The following is a 20,619-nucleotide window of genomic DNA, read 5'->3' as shown; positions in this document are numbered from 1 at the left end:
TCACACTGTCTTTCATCATTAAACGCTGCATCATCTGCAAACATAAGCCACTTTATCACTATTCTTGACCCCTTTCCTTACCCCCACAGCCTTGTGCTAAAACCCCTGTGTTTCCTTTTAATTTTCATCGTTATTGTGGCCTTGTGTCAGGTGTATCAATCCAGAATTGAATTCAGCTGTTGTTACAAGTATTACTAATTGAGTAACGTTTTCCTGGAAATTGCCAGTTAGTTGGTCAAGTTAGTAATGCTCCGTTTTCCAATGCAAAGAAACGTTTAGTGCGTGGCTGTGGATACGTTGATGGAAGGAAACAACCTTTGTATAACAGGTGATCATATTCCTTTGAGTCGAACTGTACCATTCTTACTCATTGGATTCAAGGAAAAAAACATCAAATGACACGGGGTATGGGATGCCCACTTCCGTACTATGTCTTCGTGTTATTCGAATATATATCTATATACATATATGTGTGTGTATTTGTTTTTGTCAGTGTGAACGCGGCGTAACAGTGTTGTTTGCGTATTTAAAAGCCATTGTACCCATTGCCTCAATTTCATCTTTAGATATGCAGCATTTCTCAGTTCTGTTAGACGCAAAAACTATACAAGATGTCAGTGAGTGTACGAGCCTTTTCGTGTAAAGTGCGTTCTCTTTCTTCTATCTTCTGGGTTTGTGTGTGTGTATTATGCGGAGGGCATAAGCTCTCTCACAGAGAACCTCTGTAACTAGTCTAATATCGCCAAACCTGAATGGGAGCTTTCGTCGAGAGGCGCTCATTGGTGATTGATGTTCCTCTGCCCCTGAATGGGGCTCCAGTTTACCTTTTGAGTGGGGAAAGCCTTGCTCACATAGGAAGCGGAGCCGGTAGCGTGAGTGAGATGAAGATATTATTATTATTATTATTATTATTATTATTATTATTATTATTATTATTATTGTTGTTGTTGTTGTTGTTGTTATTGGAGAAGAAATCCGCAATGGTTTAAGTGTAAATATCTATTAAGTAAAAAATGCGCTGACGTTTCTTCATCGCAGTCGAGTTTTCTGTACAGCCGCTACGGGGTACAGTCAAGGGCACCGAAAAGAGATCTATCTTTCGGTGGTCTCGTTATAATGCTGTATGAGCCGCGGCCCATGAAACTTTAACCACTGCCGGTGGTGGCCTGTCCTATACCGTTGCCAGAAGCTAAATTTAACCTTAAATAAAATAAAAAAAACTACTGAGGCTAGAGGGCTGCAATTTGGTATGGTTGATAATTGAAGGGTGGATGATCAACATACCAGTATGCAGCCCTCTAGCCTCAGTAGTTTTTAAGACATGAGGGCGGACAGAAAAGTTTGGACGTTACAGACTAAACCATCTCAGTAGTTTTCTTTTACAGAAAATTAAAAATGTGTACAAAACGAGAGCTTTCGAGAACCTGCTCGGTTCTCGAAACCTTTCATTTTGTTTATATTTTTTATGTATATATTTACACTTACATCGCTGTGGATTTCTTCACCATTCTAGTGACCTATGCGATTATAAGATTTTTATGGATTATGATTAAGATTATTGTTATTGTTATAAAAGTTTGTTTTCGTCCGCGTTGGTAATCGCAGTGTCATCAGATTTTAATGAAATTTGTCACAAAGATGTGGTCCCTGATTGCCCCAAAAGCGTATGACTTAGACATGTTGCCAAGGTCACGAAGTTACAAAAATGAGAAGAAAATGCCAAAAAATCGGATGCGTTTAGCTCTCTAGATATCATAATCTTTCACAACAGATTTGTATTTGCATTGCCAGTCAATTTTTTCTGTCATACTCCACCTGAAAGACTTGAGGCACCTCTTCCAAAATGTCGGGTGGCGTGACTTATGTAAATTCCTATTTGCTCCTTTTTCTGAAAAAAGGGCAAAACTGGAAGTGGCGTTCTTTGTACCTTTCAACGACGTTTGCATTTGTGTCGAGTTGAAAAGCATTGAATTGTAAAAGGTGAAAAAGTTTCGAAAGTTTCTCAGTCGCCGAAGCCGAATTCTACGGGATTTTACAGCATATTTTAAATGATTGTTCTTTCATCCGAAAACCCCTTATGCACAGAGTCAACAGACTGCCAACCCAAGGGGACTCCAAAGGGAAATCAGCCTGGAGAGAGGGAGAGAGAGAGAGAGAGAGAGAGAGAGAGAGAGAGAGAGAGAGAGAGAGAGAGAGAGAGAGTGATGAATAAATATGAAGGAACAGGAAATAAAACCGATGCTCCTGAATTCAGGAGAGGTCAGCAGTAAACAGGAATCAAGATTGTTCCTCGCGTAAACATTTGGAGATCAGTAGATTCCGCAACTGCACTGGGCACATTATTCCACATTTTATTTGTAGCAAAGATAAAAAAACTCCTAACAGACTGAGCAGTATTGAACTTGGTGCTAGAAAGTGACACGTTGGTACGGTTTAGTTCACTCATTGTCACTCACAGCCAGTTGCAGATATCTAGATACTTTTTTTATTTATGATTTTTGTAGATTCTTATGCAGTAAACTGGAAGACAATCAGCTTGCCTTGCAAGCATCCATAGGATAAAACATTCATGTGTGAATGACGAGAAGTTCATAGTATACATTATATATATATATATATATATATATATATATATATATATATATATATGTATATGTATATATATATATATATATATATATATATATATAAATATATATATATATATATATATAAATATATATATGTATGTATGTATGTATGTATGTATATTTATATGTGTATATGTAATTATATATATTATATATACATGTATAAATATGTGTGTATATTTATATATAAATATACATATATAATATATATATATGTGTGTGTGTGTGTGTGTGTGTATTATATCAAGTGTGCCTTAACGTTTATCAGAGGTATAATTGTATATCAGATTGTTTGCAAGTTCTTTTTGTACTGAGCTCAGCTAATGTCAGATCCTGTGGAGTGAAAGGTAAGAATGGTGTTTTTGTATTTTGAATTGAGTTATCGTTTTGTGTTTTTACGTATTTGCTGAAAGTAATACAGTTTCAATTTCTGTGAATTATACTTTGTTTAAGAAAACTCTCTCTGGCTTTTTCATTTTTCCGTAAAGCCAAAGGATGCTCTTTCCAACATTCTGTATATGTATATATATATATATATATATATATATATATATATATATATATATATATATATATATATATATATATATATATATATATATATATATATATATATATATATATATATTTATATATATTGTCTCTCTAATATACGAGCCAGTGACTTTTAATAAACGAACAGAAAAACATTGTCTAGAATTTCCAGCTGAACTGACACGAAAAAAAAAAATAAAAAAAAGGACGCGGTATGCGATGGAATATCGCTTGGCTGGTTTCATTTCAGCACTCTCTCTCTCTCTCTCTCTCTCTCTCTCTCTCTCTCTCTCTCTCTCTCTCTCTCTGTTCAGAGAGCCACTGCATCTTTTCACAGACTTGACTGACGTATATTTCAGCAGAGAGGTGATAACCGAGTGGGAAACTTTTTTTATTTTTTTGTGATGGGAAATATTGAGGTGGAGAGAAATTGTGACAGTGTATTATGCTGATTTATTCCAGAGAATTGAATAGAAAATTGAAAGGGGAATTTCAATGTCCAACGGGAAATTGAGGATTCATGAAATGCATTTACGCGAAAGAGGTGGAAATAGGTTGTAGGAGGAGAACGTTATAGTGTGTATTATTATTATTATTATTATTATTATTATTAATATTATTATTATTATTATTATTTGTTTTAAAGGGTCCACAATAATATAATTGTTAAAGGCTCATCTTGATTTTTTTTTTTACTGAAGTTGAACCCAGAGTAGGGTTCGAAAGCTTTTATAAATTTTACACGAGCCTTTAACAATCATATTATTGTGGACCCTTAAAACACGTATGAACTCTCGTGATAGAGTGTTTTTCTCCCAATTATTATTATTATGATATAAAAATGGGAACAAGCTGGGAAGAATTATTATTATTATTATTATTATTATTATTATTATTATTATTATTATTATTAGTGAGTGTGATTATTATTTTGATAAGTTTGTTAAAATTGCTGAATGTATTTTGTCTGATAATTTGAATTATATTATTAACTTTATGCACGTTATTTTATTATTCCCTTTGCCCGGTCCTAATTTTTTACTCATTTGTGAATGGTTATTTGTACATTGAAATAGACTTCACATTCACTTGTTTCCTGACAGTCACTATTGTGTATAAAAGACAATTAGGTACTTTTGATGCTTTTTGAAGATTTTGGCCAAGAACGCCCTAACCACCCTCGATTATGAATACGCGTGTAGTTGTCCAGATTGATTTTAATTTTGTCTTCGATTTGATTTAATGCAGAGTTCAGTTTTCTAAACTGTAAATGTAGATGTTGGAGGCCATTTACTTGATGTACTTCAGCTTTAAGTAAATGTCAGCAGAGGAAAATGTTTTGCAACCATTGTCGTTTTTTTATTTTTTATTTATTTATTTATTTTTATTATTATTATTATTATTATTATTTTTTTTTTTTTTTTTTTGCTCCGACATGGTTACTGACCTTGAAAAAATGTGGCACCTTATGCAGGTGATACAACCCCAGAATTCTGGATCGGCTTTGCAGCAGTTTGCTCAGTTGGGTTTGAAGCTGTGGATTAGCCAATCTTGTACCTTTTTCCCCAGCTCTGCAATTCATATCACGCATAGGTAGCACTGTAATTGGTAATTTCAAGTATTTTGATAGAAATTGGTGTTAATTTTGATCCCAAGGTTTTCTACTCGCATAGCCTGAAAAACTTGTAATCTATACCTGTCAGAAAGCTAGGTATTGTTTACTGAGGGTTCCGGTATTATCAGCGATGGTGATATTAAGGCCACATGAAGCAGATGGTTTTTCCTCCATAGCTGAAATATTGTTCTGATACGATGAAGAAAAGATTTGAGATGAACTTAGTGCCATATTTAATTTTAAAAAAGAGCAGATTTTCAATATTCCATGCATGTAAATATTTTGCTTAGATGCACCAGTGACCTTTTCAAAGTTTTCGTTTTGGTCACTTGATCACAGTATTTAGGAAGATTTTTTTTCATTTTCCTTGGTGTGCACCTGGAATTAGGCGTGGATGCCTTCATGCTTGTGAGGGGCCTAACCCATCATGCAAACTGGGTTGTTTGCTTGAGCATTTTCGATATTCATCATGTGTCACAAACTGTAGCCGATATTTGTATTTTTGGAACCAATCTCTCCATACTTGATATTTCAGAGTAACATGAAACAGTGGATCGAAATTCGGATTGAATAGATGATTTGGTGTCTCTCTCTCTCTCTCTCTCTCTCTCTCTCTCTCTCTCTCTCTCTCTCCTTGCATATAACACTAGCATTTGTCTTTTCTAAAGCTTCTAATTTTTTCTTCATTTTCCTTCTTTCTCTGCATTTGTCCTAATCAACACCAAGTGCTCTTCAGGTGCTCTCTCTCTCTCTCTCTCTCTCTCTCTCTCTCTCTCTCTCTCTCTCATTTGCCCTTTGAAACCCAGCGGTTGCTCAGGCATAAATTCAGTTGCCAATTAATTCGATAAAGGAGCTATTACCTGATGGGCTCCTTGAAGGCCGACGGCTGCTGGCGGATGTGATGGATTACTGCGTTCTCCAGATGATGCCTCGGCTGAGTTGTCATCCCTCTGGTGAAAGACGAACGTTTGGCTTGACGTTGCTTTGGTAGTGTAAAATAAAGAAATATTCTGGGAGCCGTCCTGTTTGCCTCTTGCCCAATGAAAAAGGAAAATATATCGTGAATGGAGATCCACTTTTTTGCGTGAAATCTAAATTCCATATATTTCATACGAGGAGGAAAATATTGTCCTTCACTTCGCCTTATGAGACTAAGGATGTATATATTTCATTTAGAGACAAAATATACTTGAATTCGACATGGTGATTTTTTGCGTAAAATCTAAATTCCATATATTTCATAAAAGAAGAAAAAAATTAACCTTCATTCGCCTTATCAGATTGAGGATGGATGTATTTCATTTAGAGACAAAGCATACTTGAATTCGACAGGTATATATAATAAAGATGAATGAACATCTCAGAATTCTTGATGGCATGTTAAGTGAGGACTGAACAGCTGCTCGTCTTGACCTTAGTTCGAATCGTGCCGTGTAGGGACAAATTTTTTCCCCATACCTAGAATTCAGATTTCAGAGTTTACAGTGGAAGATGTATCAGGAAATGTTGCGTGTGGCCGCTGTATTGACATCTGGTTACATTTTTAGTGTGTGTGTGTGTGTGTGTGTGGGCGTACAAGAAGCATATACGAAGACCATTTCCTAACAGTCCGAACTTTAACCAGCGGCATATTGTCGAGACCCATAACGCCTAGTCCTCCGTCTTATTGTTTATGAAAATAGGGTAATCTTCAAGGAAGAGGGGGGTAAAGGGGATGGTTTTAAAGGTCAGAGTTCAAGTGGGTTCTTCTTCTTATTTAAATAACCATCGCAGAGAGGAGCATGGAAATTTACATTTCCTATGGGAAAAAATATATCTTGTGTCGTGGATATATATTTTATACATACATATATGTAAATGTGTATGTATATATATATATATATATATATATATATATATATATATATATATGTGTGTGTGTGTGTGTGTATATATATATATATATATTCTTACATATATACTGCATATTGGTGCGTGAGTGTGCGCATGTACATACTTTTATGGCACAGTCTTTATTTTTTTGTCATTTACTGCAAATGTACACGTGGCACCTACAACTCTGTGCCAACACTTTTATTTTCACATTTCTTCATATTTTAAAGGTTGAAACTTTGAACGAACAAACAAAAACGGTTATACTATCGCTCATTTTATTTACACCGACAGCTGCTTCAACCTTTAACCAATGGCCATCCTCAGGGCTACATTAGATATACGTTGGAACTGAACTTTAATATATAGGCGAGCGGTCAAAAATGGGTAAAAAAAGAAACACATTTCACATTCTGGGATGATTTTCCATGAATCTCCCAGCGGTTTCCGCACCTCTTCTGAATCTAAATTTGCAAAGTTCGCTGGTTTCAGATTCCTTGGATCCCTGAAAGGTGGTGAAGTTCTTGAAAAGAAGAGCAGATAATATCAGTATCCAACGAAGTTTCTATTGAGAGGCTTCCACACCACCTATGCTGTAGCACTTCACACACACACACAAACATATATATATATATATATATATATATATATATATATATATATATATATATATATATATATATATTGGTAGAAAGACGGAGGAAAACTACACTAGGCTGTGTCTTCGTTCCAATGTGTTTACCTGGAGTGTTTCCCTGTGTCCTGTATCATTACTGTATATATATATATATATATATATATATATATATATATATATATATATATATATACATATATATTAACCTTTTCCTTTAACAAAATGAAGTTTTAGAGGAATAAAACAAGACAGTGGTTACCGTCACTGTCAAACTTTGCTGAGCAGTCAGACCAGTCAGTTAAAATTGACAGTGTTTACTTTGGCAGCAAGCAGTACTAAGTAAACTTGGATGCCTATGAAAGTGCCAGTAGGTTTGTAGATTAACGCACCGAATCGCTGGACAAGGTAGTGCTTAATAAAAAGTAGTGCAGCCATGGGCAAGGGAATGTCACATGAAAGGTGGCTGAGCCTCTTTTCTCTCATGAGGCCAAGTGGTAGTACCACTTACTTCTTGTCAGTCTACAGTATGTACTGACGACTGCTACTGCAATGATAGTAAGCGATACACCCTAGATGTTGCTACCCTAGGGAGGTCAAATGGTTTGGGTTGTAGAAAGAATGATTCCGAAGGCCTAGTGTAGGGTTGTGGACCCCTCCTTTAGAGTCCTTTGGAGGGGATCCTGAAAGGCAGATTAGCCTCTTCTCATGAGGCCAATAGCAACCATGCTTTCTCTTCTGTGGGATACTGAGAATGTAAAATAATTGCATTCTGGCTACTCAGCATGGCGTGAAAGTCACCAAATGGCTGCTGACGTAGTGTTTGTAGTCCCATACATATATATGTTTGTCTGTAATTTTTTAAAAGTTTGCTGACACACGGACATAAAACAAATAGACCCGTGTGACATAGAGAAGTGCTTGAATGTTGAATATCACCTGCACAGTTTTTGTATCCGGGTTTTCATTGCATTTCATAACAATTACTTCTTTGAAGTAATTGTTTTTTTCTTATATCCCTTATTTCAGTTTCCTTCAAGATTTTTTTTTACAATAGATTAGCCATCTTGTCTCTCTTTTACCTGAGCTTAAAATTGTCTTCGTTCAAGTTACAGGAACCTCAGGTACAGGACGAACTAACGAAAGTGTATTATTTGTAATTAGAAACAAATAACTACTGTAAATGATCTTTCCTCTTGGTAGCATTTAGTGCTAAGTCGTCAGGGACTACAAAAACTTGAGAATGTTATCATTCTGTAGTTGTTGAAATAAAAAAAAAAAAAGAGGAAATACTGTAACTTGGTATGGAATGAATCTGGTTTGCCTAGTATCGGTTAGGGTGAAAGACCAAAATATGTTCTTCTTTCTAGTAATAAACACAGGTAGCTGGAATTGAGTAACGTTGTACCTTTCCTTTTAATAGAGAAGGTACAAATCTGATAGATAATAAACAAAATCTTAGACTCGTCAACTTCACGGTGCAATTGTTGAAATAACTTGATGGATATGATAATTAAGGTTAATGAAACCATCAGGGAAAAGGGTGGGCGATCGGTAATTTTCCTATAAACACGTTGAATTTTGTGTAATGTTAAGTCTTTAGCCTTTAAGTAACATTGACACAAAGTTAAAACATTGATATGAATCTATGCTGAAGTGTATAACAACAATTATATTCAAAGATTTGTCTTTGGAAAGCAGGTAATTTTTTTTATTTCAAAATGAATTTTAATCTTTTTAGCATTTCAGCAATAAGTATTCATCGTAGCTTTGTTTACTGATTTATTTTTGGGGACAAATCGAATATGGATATATTTTGTCTGTTTAAAATTCTAAACTGGCCGTTGAAGATTGATGCAAACAGTCAGTGCAACTTTTCTTTCTTGGCGAAATTTTATAGCAAACCTCTATGAAGTGAATTTAAACTTGACCATGGGAATATAATACTACTGTAGATATATGTAGATATATACATATATATATATACTGTATATATATATATATATATATATATATATATATATATATATATATATATATATATATATATATATATATATATATATATAAAAAAACTTCGAGTATTGGCTACACGTCCATACCGTTGTATTATTTCTCTGTGACGTATTAATATTGGTATGTAGGAGCCCATCCAGTGTATTGACCCCTAACGCAATTTCTTCCCTCCCGCAGGACATGCCCGGGGCCCGTGGATATGAGTTTTATCGGGAGATATTGGGGAGTCCGCAGTTGGTCGTGGCACCCATGGTCGATGCTTCCGAACTTGCTTGGCGGGTCCTCTCCCGGCGTTACGGTATGTATGTTCCGGCCAATTCTTTTGTCTCGAGGTTCTCTCGCTGGTAATATCCTTCCCACGACTTTTATTGCTTTTGGGATAATGCGAAGGACCTTTATTAGAGAGAGAGAGAGGCTGGCTTTTCTAGAGATGTTAGTATATTAGAGATCTAAGCACAAGTTCAAGTAGGATCTTAATTAGTAACTTGCTAGTCTCCCATACTTGCTTATCTCTCTCACTCAATCGTGAGAGAGAGAGAGAGAGAGTGCGTGTGTGTTTAGGTGAGTGTTTAGATTTGTGTGTGTGTTTATAAATGATCAAATGGGACCAACTACGCCAGATATTCACGAAATTTGCGGACGCCAATTTTAGATTCCTTTGCAACATTCATCTTCTCATTCTCTGCTTGTCAGGCTCTTGCTTTCCGGTGAGTTTGTCTTTTTATGCACTGCATAAGGTTTTGCTCTTGAATCTCGTATAAATATTCCTCTATGTCTTGTAGCAATGTTTGTGGAAGGGCTTTGATTTCCATTTAGGATTTGCTGCGTTGAGATTTAGTAACCTGACCTCTGACTTTACTCGTGGTCTGATTGAATTGCATCTCTCTCTCTCTCTCTCTCTCTCTCTCTCTCTCTCTCTCTCTCTCTCTCTCTCTCTCTCTCTCTCTCTCATATATATATATATATATATATATATATATATATATATATATATATATATATATATGTGTGTGTGTGTGTGTATAAATATATTATGTATATGTATGTATAAAAATACATATATATGTATATATTGTTTTTCCTTGCTTTTTATAACCTTTCGTCACTGTAAATTGAAATGCATCGCTTCTGTCGTGATTAAGCCCCAACAATTGAGTGAGGTCATTAAATTATAAAGCCTTCATTAACATATACTAATATTCCATTATCCTCATATTAATTCCATAGGTGAATAATACAGCATCCCTTTGGGGGAAAAAAATATTCAATTAGATCCATGCAACAAATTTTATTGCCTCGTGTAGCGGATACCGTTGGAATAATTCAAGGGCACAACGTCAATAGGAGTATTGTAATGTACTGTTCTTTTATGATTAGTGGCTTGGCATACTTCGAAACTTAGCGAAAGAGTGGATTACACAGAAGCAGGACAAGGAACTGTGGTCTGTTAGTAATAGGACGAATAGTTGACTTCACTTTGTTAAGCCAAGAAGGTACTTTTATTTGAAAACTTAAAATTTAAGAGACTGAAAATTGGAAAATAGGCTTGATTCAGCGAAGTGGAAAAAATAATTTAATTAGTGACATCGCTCTCTCTCTCTCTCTCTCTCTCTCTCTCTCTCTCTCTAACAACGACAGTAAGTAGAAATCTCTCTCTCTCTCTCTCTCTCTCTCTCTCTCTCTCTCTCATAACAACGACCGGTAGCCTATATATAAATTTCTCTCTCTCTCTCTCTCTCTAACAGCGATGGTGAGATAAATTTCCTTCTCTCTCTCTCTCTCTCTCTCTATAACAGCGACGGTGAGTATAAAATTTCCCTCTCTCTCTCTCTCAGCAGGATTGCGCTCTCTCTTCCGTAACAGGATTACAGGAAAACTTACGAACAGACATCCCTGAAGTTTTGTGGAATTAGATTTTCATTTTCCTTTACGTGATAGAGCAGATTTTAATATGTTTTTGATTAGTTCAAGCCTTTGATGAAAGTCCAGTTCATTAGGACGTTTAACTTTGGGGAAATATGTTCCTAATTGTATACTTTGTGTTCATGAAAATGAAATCGTTGATGGATCGTCTTTATCGTAAATAGAATGTTGAATATATCGCGACCTTGAAAAATAACGTTGCGTAATATGCTCTCTCTCTCTCTCTCTCTCTCTCTCTCTCTCTCTCTCTCTCTCTCTCTCTCTCTCTCTCTCAAATATAGAAAGAATTGTAAAAATATTTATGCGAGAATTTTAGAGAATTTAATTTTGCCTCGTCTTACCGTGTGTACGCACGTGCTTTTTTTTCTAGGTTTCTGTTACGAAGACATTGAAAAATTTACATTTTATCGTGCAGCGAAAGAGACAAATTAGATTTTTCAAGAAATTATACTGTATATAGATGGTCGAGTTTTGTAATTAGTACAAGACTTCATTTTAATGGACAACAGAAGAGTTTATTTCTCATGAAATGTTGAACAAGGTAGTTTTGGCATGGTGTCAATTGCCCGGGGAACAGTACCAAAATTACTTAATGAATTTATATACAGCAGACAAAGATGTAGACAGCTGAGATGAAATGGTTCCTTTATCATAGATTGGACTGCGCTGCTTGATAGTATGTTTGAATATGTGTATACATTTTCGGCGACTTAAAAAAGAAAACGAAAAAAAAACATGAGTTTAAACTCGAACAATTTGACGTTACTAATTTTCAAGACGGATCGGAAGTAAAATTTTTAGATTAAGAATGCTAATATAGGAGCCAGGCTATCCAAAACTGAGCATTTGAAACGGTATACCACATTAGACTGTTTAAGAGGATCTTTCATCGGTGTGGCCAAGTTGTTAGCTAACCCATAAAACCTAACCTAACCTATCATAACCTAGGCCCCATACCAACCTGCATACCACCACTGTCATATCAACACGGCCGTGTAATTAAGTCGTACCTTCCCAAACTTTTTCGGGAGAAATATTTTTCACAGGCCTTCATAACCTGTGCTTTTATCAACCTTGTTGCCTTCTAACCGTGCGTGACCTACTCTTATTAAGTTGCTCAGTGTGTGCGAGACAGTCATATTGTTCTTGTGTTGATGCTGGAACACTACTCCCAAAATCTTGGGTGGGAATCACGGAAGTGGTGTTATTGTATCAATACAAATTACATATCTCTTGTTAGTGATGTTCAGACATTATTATTATTTATTATTATTATTATTATTTTTTTTTTAAATGCTGCTCTGTTATTATTATTATTATTATTATTATTATTATTATTATTATTATTATTATTATTAAATGCTGCTCTAATTGTTATACTGGCCAACGTTTCTTTCCATGTGGATTTTCTGTGAAGCTTTTTATCGTAGTATCTCATTTTTTCCCCGTCTTAATTGTTTTCTATGTTTACCTACATTGAGACTTGTATGTACGCATGTATATATAATATATACATGTATGTACATACATACATATATATATATATATATATATATATATATATATATATATATATATATAATTCCCAGATATTAACCTACAAATGTTCCTTAATATCGTTTTCACCATACCTTAGGAATAATTTACACCCAAAGGATGCGGATTCTAGTATGTTTTATTGATGAGCTCAAACCTTGTGTGTCAGACGAGGTCATCAGAGCAGTAATTGAACTTGCGGGAATATTCTCTTAATTGACCTCTAATTAGCTTCGAAGAAGAGCCCACTGTCATTTTTGTATAGAATCTTCGCCGGTTTAGCAGAAACACTTATATATAATTCCCTTTGCGTGTAAGTTATTCCCAATTCATTCGCTGTTACAGGGTATTTGTGGCTTAGTGTTTGAAAATAGAAAGAAAATATATGAAAATAAACTGAAATTATAAAAAGACAGTCACAGGGGCGGGTGTTTTTTTTTCTTGAACACGTACATATACACGTGCACGGTGATAAACGGAGAGAGAGAGAGAGAGAGAGAGAGAGAGAGAGAGAGAGAGAGAGAGAGAGAGAGAGAGAGAGAGAGAGTAATTTTCTGTGCATACACTCTTGTTTAATGTAGTGATTTAATCTAGTTAACATATTATTATTATTATTATTATTATTATTATTATTATTATTATTATTATTATTATTATTATTATTCAGGAGATGAACCCTATTCTTTTGGAACAAGCCCACCATGGGGGTCAGTGACTTGAAATTCAAGCTTCCAAAGAATATGATGTTCATCACGAAGAAGTAAGAGGAGGTACAGGGAAATACAGAAAGAAGAGACCTCACTTATTAAAAGAAAATAAAAATAAAATAATAAATTAATAATTAGATAAAATGTATTAGCTGCATCAACATCATAGCCGCTTCAGTCACCAGGCTTCTGTAATTGACATATAAATGTTTCGTTATGCTGCAATAAGAGTGTTATTTTTATGAGAAAACTTCGCCGATCTTCTTATTCTCATGCCACAGCCCTCAGAGGTCAGGCTGGAGCGCTAAGGAAATCCTCGGGACTTCAAACTTTTCGCCCGAGCGAAACGAAAGCCTGGATATTGGCGGAATGTCTTGGATCGCTTCCAAATGCAGCTCTCGACGAAACAGTCTTCACATTTCACGAACCGTCGATTGGCTAGTCTTCTGAGGATTCTTTTTCAAAGGAAATAGGCTTTCTTATGGAGTAAATTCCTATTTAATGGGCGGCCTAACAGCTCTTTTCCTCGTAAGGGTTGGGTTAGTGCCGTCAGTGTACCTAACGCGAAAGGAATTACTCAAGGTTCTTTGCAGCGTCCCTTCGGCCCGTAGCTGCAACCCCTTTCATTCCTTTTATTGTACCTGCGTTTATATTTCCTTTCTTCTCTCTAAATTTCCACCGACGATAAACAATTGTTTCAAAGTGCAACTGTGAGGTTTTCAAACCTTTTCCACTCTCAATTTCCCTTTCATAGCTAAATGACCTAATAGGTCCCAGCGCTTGACCTTTGGCTATAATTTCTATATCCTGTTCCTATCCCTAAGAGCCCTTTTCAAGACCAAACCCGAAAGAAAAAGGCAAATGAAAACTTTGAAGGAGAGCGAGCAAGGAAGCGAGTGATAGACGTTAAGCCTCTCAAAGGGAGGAAGGTTCTAAAGTATGGAAAAAAGTAGGAGGAATGGAATTCCAAAGCTTGGAAGTTGGTGGAGGCAAATAGTAGATTTTGACAGGAATTGGTCAGTCATATCGCGATGGAGAGCGGACGTGAAAGTAGCTTGTGTAACTTTTCATAGCCTATAAAACGTAGTGTGATTTTCATAGCATATTTGATGACGATAATAGTAAATGCCCTTTCTTTTTTTAATGTACTACTATTGCGCTGCCAAGAAATTGTATTACTGAAGTGTAGTGTCTTAACCTTCCTTATTAATCTAGCATTGTATGATCTATATATATTATATATATATATATATATATATATATATATATATATATATATATATATATATATATATATTTATATTTTATATATATATACATTTATGTACATGTATATATATTATATACATATATATGTGTCTTACATATATATTTCCCGACTTTGGATTAGGAGAAGACTGACCAAAAAAGACACCATTATCTTTTCCTTTCCCAACTTTTCAACCACCAGCTTCAATCCTCCCCAGCCAAAATCCCACCTCCAAAAAGTCCTCCCCACCCCTCCCCACTGACATAGTCACACTTTTAACTTTGTTGAAGGATTACGGAACTTGACGTAGGGAACTATTTTCGGTCGTTTAAGGGAAATTATGGATGTCATTTGACGGCGGATTTTGACATTTCCCACTATAAACGGCCTTGGCCTATAAATCCCCACCTCTCTCTCTCTCTCATAACGACAGTTAGTTTATATAAATTTTCCTTCTCTCTCTCCTCTCTCTCTCTCTCTCTCTCTCTCTCTCTCTCAAAACGACAACATTGAGTATGTATAAATTTTCCTCTCTCTCTCTCTCTCTCTCTCTCTCTCTCTCTCTCTCATAACGACAACAATGAGTATGTATAAATCTCCAGTGGGATTTTTGTGTCTACCAATGTTTATGGTCTAACCTAATGGCTTTGGCCATTCGTATGCAAACGCTTAATATTTATTTTATTCTTTCACCCTATTCATTCATTTGGTTGATTGAATTGTTGCAAAACGTAACCTTAACCTTTCCTTTTTCATTTGCACTACGAGTTTCTGATTAGTGATCATGTTGTCATAATGCAGCAATTCAGAGACTGATCCTTATTTAAACGCTTTATTGTCTTTTCAAAAATTTTGAATGTAATTTTCTTTTTTGAAAGAAAAATGTTTTCCAACTGTCCGTTTCTGCTCGCGTAGTTGCTCTTTATGGTGAAAGTTGTTTCCCCTTCTTCGCTGTTTCATTTTTAAAACTTTTGGTTATATTCCCCCTTTACTCTCCAGTGCATCTGTATTCCCACTCGCCTCTGCTTTTTTACATTTGTCTTCTTTCCCCCCACATGCATCTGTTTTCATACATGCTTTTGTTTTCTCTCATATTTCTGCTCTTACTCATACTACTGCAATATTACTTGGTGCTTTAAAATACGCATTTTGCGCGTATGCAAGTTGCGTAAGATCCCCAGTGCACAATAATTTTACTCATACTACTGAAGTAGTATTTGGTGCTATAAAATACGCATTTTCCTCGTATACAAGTTGCGTAAGATCCTCAGTGCACAATAATGAAACTGATCTAGCTGAAGGACCATCTCCCCCCCCCCCAGTCCTGAGAATAGTTCGGATTAAAAATTTAAAAATAGGGACAAAAAGCTTTATATAACAACAGCATTATCGCCACAGCCTTAACAGCTAAAAACAAAATAGTGATTGTAGTGTGTTTACTTTCATTTAACACCTTAATTAGCATTTTTTTGATGTTTCAGCAATAAAAATAATTCCGAATTGCTTTGTTAATATTGAAATTCGTACAGTTTTGAGACGGGATAACTTTAGCAAGTTTTCGCCTATGCGTATGCGGAATTTTGACAAGTCTGTAATATTAGTAGTTTACAGGATGATTTTCCTGCGACATATGTTTAACAACAGCTCTGTTTCCTGCTCCTTTTTTCATGACATCTCTGTGCTCTCTTTTCTTAGTTGAAAATCTGCAGATTCACCAATATAAATCTTGTCGCATTTACTACATGTTAATTTATGAATACATAGCTTATCTAATTGTAGTTATGAATATCTGTTAAAATTCTAATCAGTTGTATTTTAAGGAGGGAAGCAGATGGTCCCCTTGTCGCATGTATTGCATGCTAATTGATAAATACATAACTTATTTGACTCAAATTATCAAGATCTTTTTAAAATCCTCGTCAGTTGTAGCCTGAGGAGGAAAGGAGATGGTCCCTTCATAAGTTTAATCAGTTTAATTTACTTGCTACTGTTTTCCAATTTTTTACAATTTTTACACCTGCTTCTGCTTTTCCACCGGTTGTTTTATTCCTGCATTTCTGTTTTATTTCTACATTTCTGTTTTATTTGCCTCTTCAAGAGCCTGGCCCTTCAATCTCTCGTCGCTGGATTCGACTGCTTTTTTTTCCCCTCGAAAGGTCAAGGTAGCCGTCACTCAACCTGCATGTGAAACAATTCGCTCTCTCTCTCTCTCTCTCTCGTCCTCAGTTTGCGCATGCGTCACTCGATAGTCAATAATAAAACGGCACTCATCTAATGCCCCTTTTATTTCTTGTTCAAACCTTTTAGAGAGAGAAAAATGAAGGTTGCCCAAGAGCGCGTCGCTGAAAAAGATTAGACGAGGGAGAATTCGCTTCATTTTTTGGGGAGTTTCATTTGCTCACCCAGGCATTTTATTCGTTCACTCCTACCCCTCCCTCCTTCCCTTCCCCCTCCATTCTCTTTCCCCCTTCCTTCCTCCCTCCCCCTCCATTTTCTTTCCCCTCCCTTCCTCAATTCTAACCTGATAGCGGCTGTTCGCCCATCTCATTCGTATCATAGTGAGGGTGGTGTGAGAGGAATGATGTATTCGGGTCGTGGGCTGGAGGCGGATGAGAGGTGGTGTTAGGAGAGCAGGTAATTTTTTTAATCCCCCACCCCTTCAACATTTCTATTATTTCCAGTCCCCATTTCCATTCAAACGCCTCCCCCTCCCCCAGGAAACTCTTTGCAAAGACTTTTTGTCAGGGTTTAGATTGCTCTGGTAATTGGAAATGTGAATTGTGAGGTGAGGCTCACCTTTTTACGTCCTGCAATCGGCAGTGGCCTTGAAAATGAATATTGAAGGCTCAGTCCTTCGCGCCCTCGACATGTCAATCTGGTGCTTGTTACGTATGTAGACTTGCGAATGATCCTTCTTACTTTTAATCGCTTTTTTTGTACTTTTGTTGAAGAGGGTTACGTGCCTTGAGGTCTGTTAGTTTTGTCAAACTGTTTAAAATCAGGGAGAGAGAGAGAGAGAGAGAGAGAGAGAGAGAGAGAGAGAGAGAGAGAGAAGCCGGTAGTTTTCTCACTTTTTTCTCAGAAATCTTGTCATCCGTATAAAAAATCTTGCCAAAAGTTCGTAAATGTAATTAATCGGTAATTCCTTTTTCTCGTACCTCGTAAAAGTCCCGTGCATAATCTCGTATATCACGCGTTAAAAGGCGGAGACACGCGAAAGACATCCGTAGAAAAAATTATACTCCATACGAAATCCGATAAATCTTATATTGACAACGAACAGGTTGCCGCCGTTAATGACTCCCATATTGATTTATCGGGCTTTGATGACACGGGCGGATCGCATAAGTCAAATTTAATTGCATATCCAATTCCAGTTCCAAGGAAGGAACGGGAATTGGAATAGGTGCCTTCAGACCAACCTCCAACTTTTTTTTTTTTAAGTTCATACAATTCTAAAGTTATTGAAACACGTGTTGCACATTGTTACACGTTGTTGTCTCACGGTAGACACCTGTTGTGCCTGCGGGCCAGTTTGCCTCGATCACTTGTAGTATTCCTTACATCTTCGACTGTTACGTGGGCACTTCATGTTTATGTAAGTTGTTCATACTTTCACAAGTTTGATTGGTTAGTTTATTAATTACTCAAATTGACGTCGTGACGAATATAGTTATCGAAACCTGCAATAATTTATTTTTACTAAATAAACGAAGGTAAATTTGATGAGTATTTAAAGAAAAATTCTCTCAGTTCATACCTACATAAATAAGTAAATAAATATATACATAAATACACACATACATACATACATATGTGATTGTAGATGTCCTCTCTAATTTTACTTTCATAAATAAATCAATCAATCAATCAACCAATCAATCAATCAATCAATCAATAAATACATACATATGTGATTGTAGATGTCCTCTCAAATTTTAATTTCCATACATAGTCTCGTTTCAGATCCTCATGTGTACATAAGTTTTCGTAACGAAATTATCCTTCTCGTTTCAGGAGCTGAATTATGCTACACTCCAATGTTGCATGCCCACGTCTTCGTCAAAGACGCCAGGTACCGAAAGGAGAATTTGGCTACCTGCCCTGGCGACCGACCTCTTATTGTCCAGGTGGGTTTGAGCAGCATAGGCTACCATTCATTGTGAACCATTTATTGTCAAGGTGATTTTAAGCAGTATACCATCCATTGTGAACCACTTATTGTCCAGGTGAGTTTGAGTAGCATACCATTCATTGTGAACCACTTATTGTCCAGGTGAGTTTAAACAATATACCATTCATTGTGAACCACTTATTGTCCAGGTGAGTTTAAACAATATACCATTCATTGTGAACCACATATCGTCCAGGTGAGTTTGAGTAGTATACCATTCATTGTGAACCACTTGTTGTCCAGGTGAGTTTGAGTAGTAACTATCAATTGTAAATACGAGGAAGCCAATGAGGTACTTTTTCATGAACTGAAGAGAATGTGCGTTCAAGGAGTCACTAGCGAAAACGATTGCAACCTAACGATTTGCAGCCACGCACGAAAGCAGACTGATATTTGAAAGGTCAGCGCAGATGATTTTAATCAGTCAATCAGTATTTTGTACTTGAGGTTACTTGTCGTATCACTTTTCAAGGAGGTATTTATAACCTTAGGTCCTAATGAGTGATTAGCATCTCATATGCGACCCTTGTTCATAATTTTTCAGGTGAAATTTCCTAGAAAAGTCATATTTCATATCTTAGAAAATTCATATTTCATATCCTCGAACAGTCATATTTAATTTCTTGGAAAAATTGTATTTAATTTCAGTAACAAAACGTAGTGTTCATTAATATCATATATATTTTTGTCGCGTATCCTTTCTTTTTGTATTTTTTTTTTTTTTGCACATCTTGGAATACGAATTTTTTATGCCTGCAATTGATAATATATTCGTAACACTGATGAAAAATTGTATTTGAAAGGAGCCATAACATCAGTTGTTGATGAGTTTCAAGGTTACCGTAGAGGGACATTATCGATATAATGTGTGCGCTACTGTTTGTAATGACAGTGGCCAGTGGGTTATTCTATGTGGGTCAACGGACTCGATGAGACTAATCGAACATTCCTCGGCCGAAGCTTACCCGTATCAACAACACCAAGGTCACAGTGAATGATAACTTTCCCGGAAATGTTTGAAAGTCAAATTGACCGTGAGCTTATTTTTTTGTTGGCGTGCTATTTTATAAAGATGGTAATTGGTTTTGCTGTGGATGATGTTGGTTTTGTCGCTTTTAGTTTCTGTTTTCTATTTAGTTTTAGTTAAGCCTTTTATTTTCTATTTTCTATTTAGTTTTAGTTCCCCTTGTAGTTTCTATTTCCTATTATTTCAGGTTTCCCCTTTTAGCTTCTATTTTGTATTCAGCTTTCGGTTTCTATTTTCTAATTTTAGTTTCCACTGTTAGTTTCTGTTTTCTACTTAGTGTTAGTTTCCCTTTTTAGTTTCTGTTTTCTATTTAGTTTTAGCTTACCCCTTTAGTTTCAAATCATGAACGGCAACGCCAGCATGTTCACGCAGCGTTATGTAATACAAAGATGAATGAAGGTGATTATGTTCATGGTATTATATGTGAAGCGTTTTGATGACCATATCGCTGCTACGCCAGAGTACATATATCAGTCAATCCGTCTCTATAATGCGCCATTCTTTTGCATTTCCATGCCTGATCTTATAATAGCAAATCAGAATTTTTTCGAATTAATCCGTATCATAAATATAATTATATGAAAGTTTTAGCCATCTAAAACCGTTTAACGGAAAAGCAATGGACAGACTCCCTCCTCTTTCAACCCCACCCCCACCCCCGTCCCATCTAGCCTGAATCCCCGTACTCTCAGGGGTGCCTCA

The 20,619-nt window shown here is 36.0% G+C and overlaps 1 protein-coding gene across 6 annotated transcripts in view; it reads left to right on the top strand.

The window, feature by feature from the left end:
* Dus1 (Dihydrouridine synthase 1) overlaps nt 1–20,619 on the top strand; it is a 592,604-nt gene that overhangs the window by 534,301 nt on the left and 37,684 nt on the right. For 5 of the 6 annotated variants that reach the window (XM_067082566.1, XM_067082568.1, XM_067082569.1 and 2 more), the window contains 2 exons: nt 9,479–9,599; nt 18,734–18,846. In XM_067082566.1, the coding sequence (XP_066938667.1) occupies nt 9,482–9,599; nt 18,734–18,846 (231 nt within the window). In that variant the 5' untranslated portion in view covers nt 9,479–9,481. The remainder of the gene's footprint in view (nt 1–9,478; nt 9,600–18,733; nt 18,847–20,619) is intronic. The other variant, XM_067082570.1, reaches the window with a different exon arrangement.

The sequence above is a fragment of the Macrobrachium rosenbergii genome, chromosome 39 (genome assembly GCF_040412425.1).
Source record: "Macrobrachium rosenbergii isolate ZJJX-2024 chromosome 39, ASM4041242v1, whole genome shotgun sequence".
NCBI lineage: Eukaryota > Metazoa > Arthropoda > Malacostraca > Decapoda > Palaemonidae > Macrobrachium > Macrobrachium rosenbergii.
The sequence above is the reverse complement of the archived record's forward strand: the minus strand, read 5'-3'. Positions and strand labels throughout refer to the sequence as shown.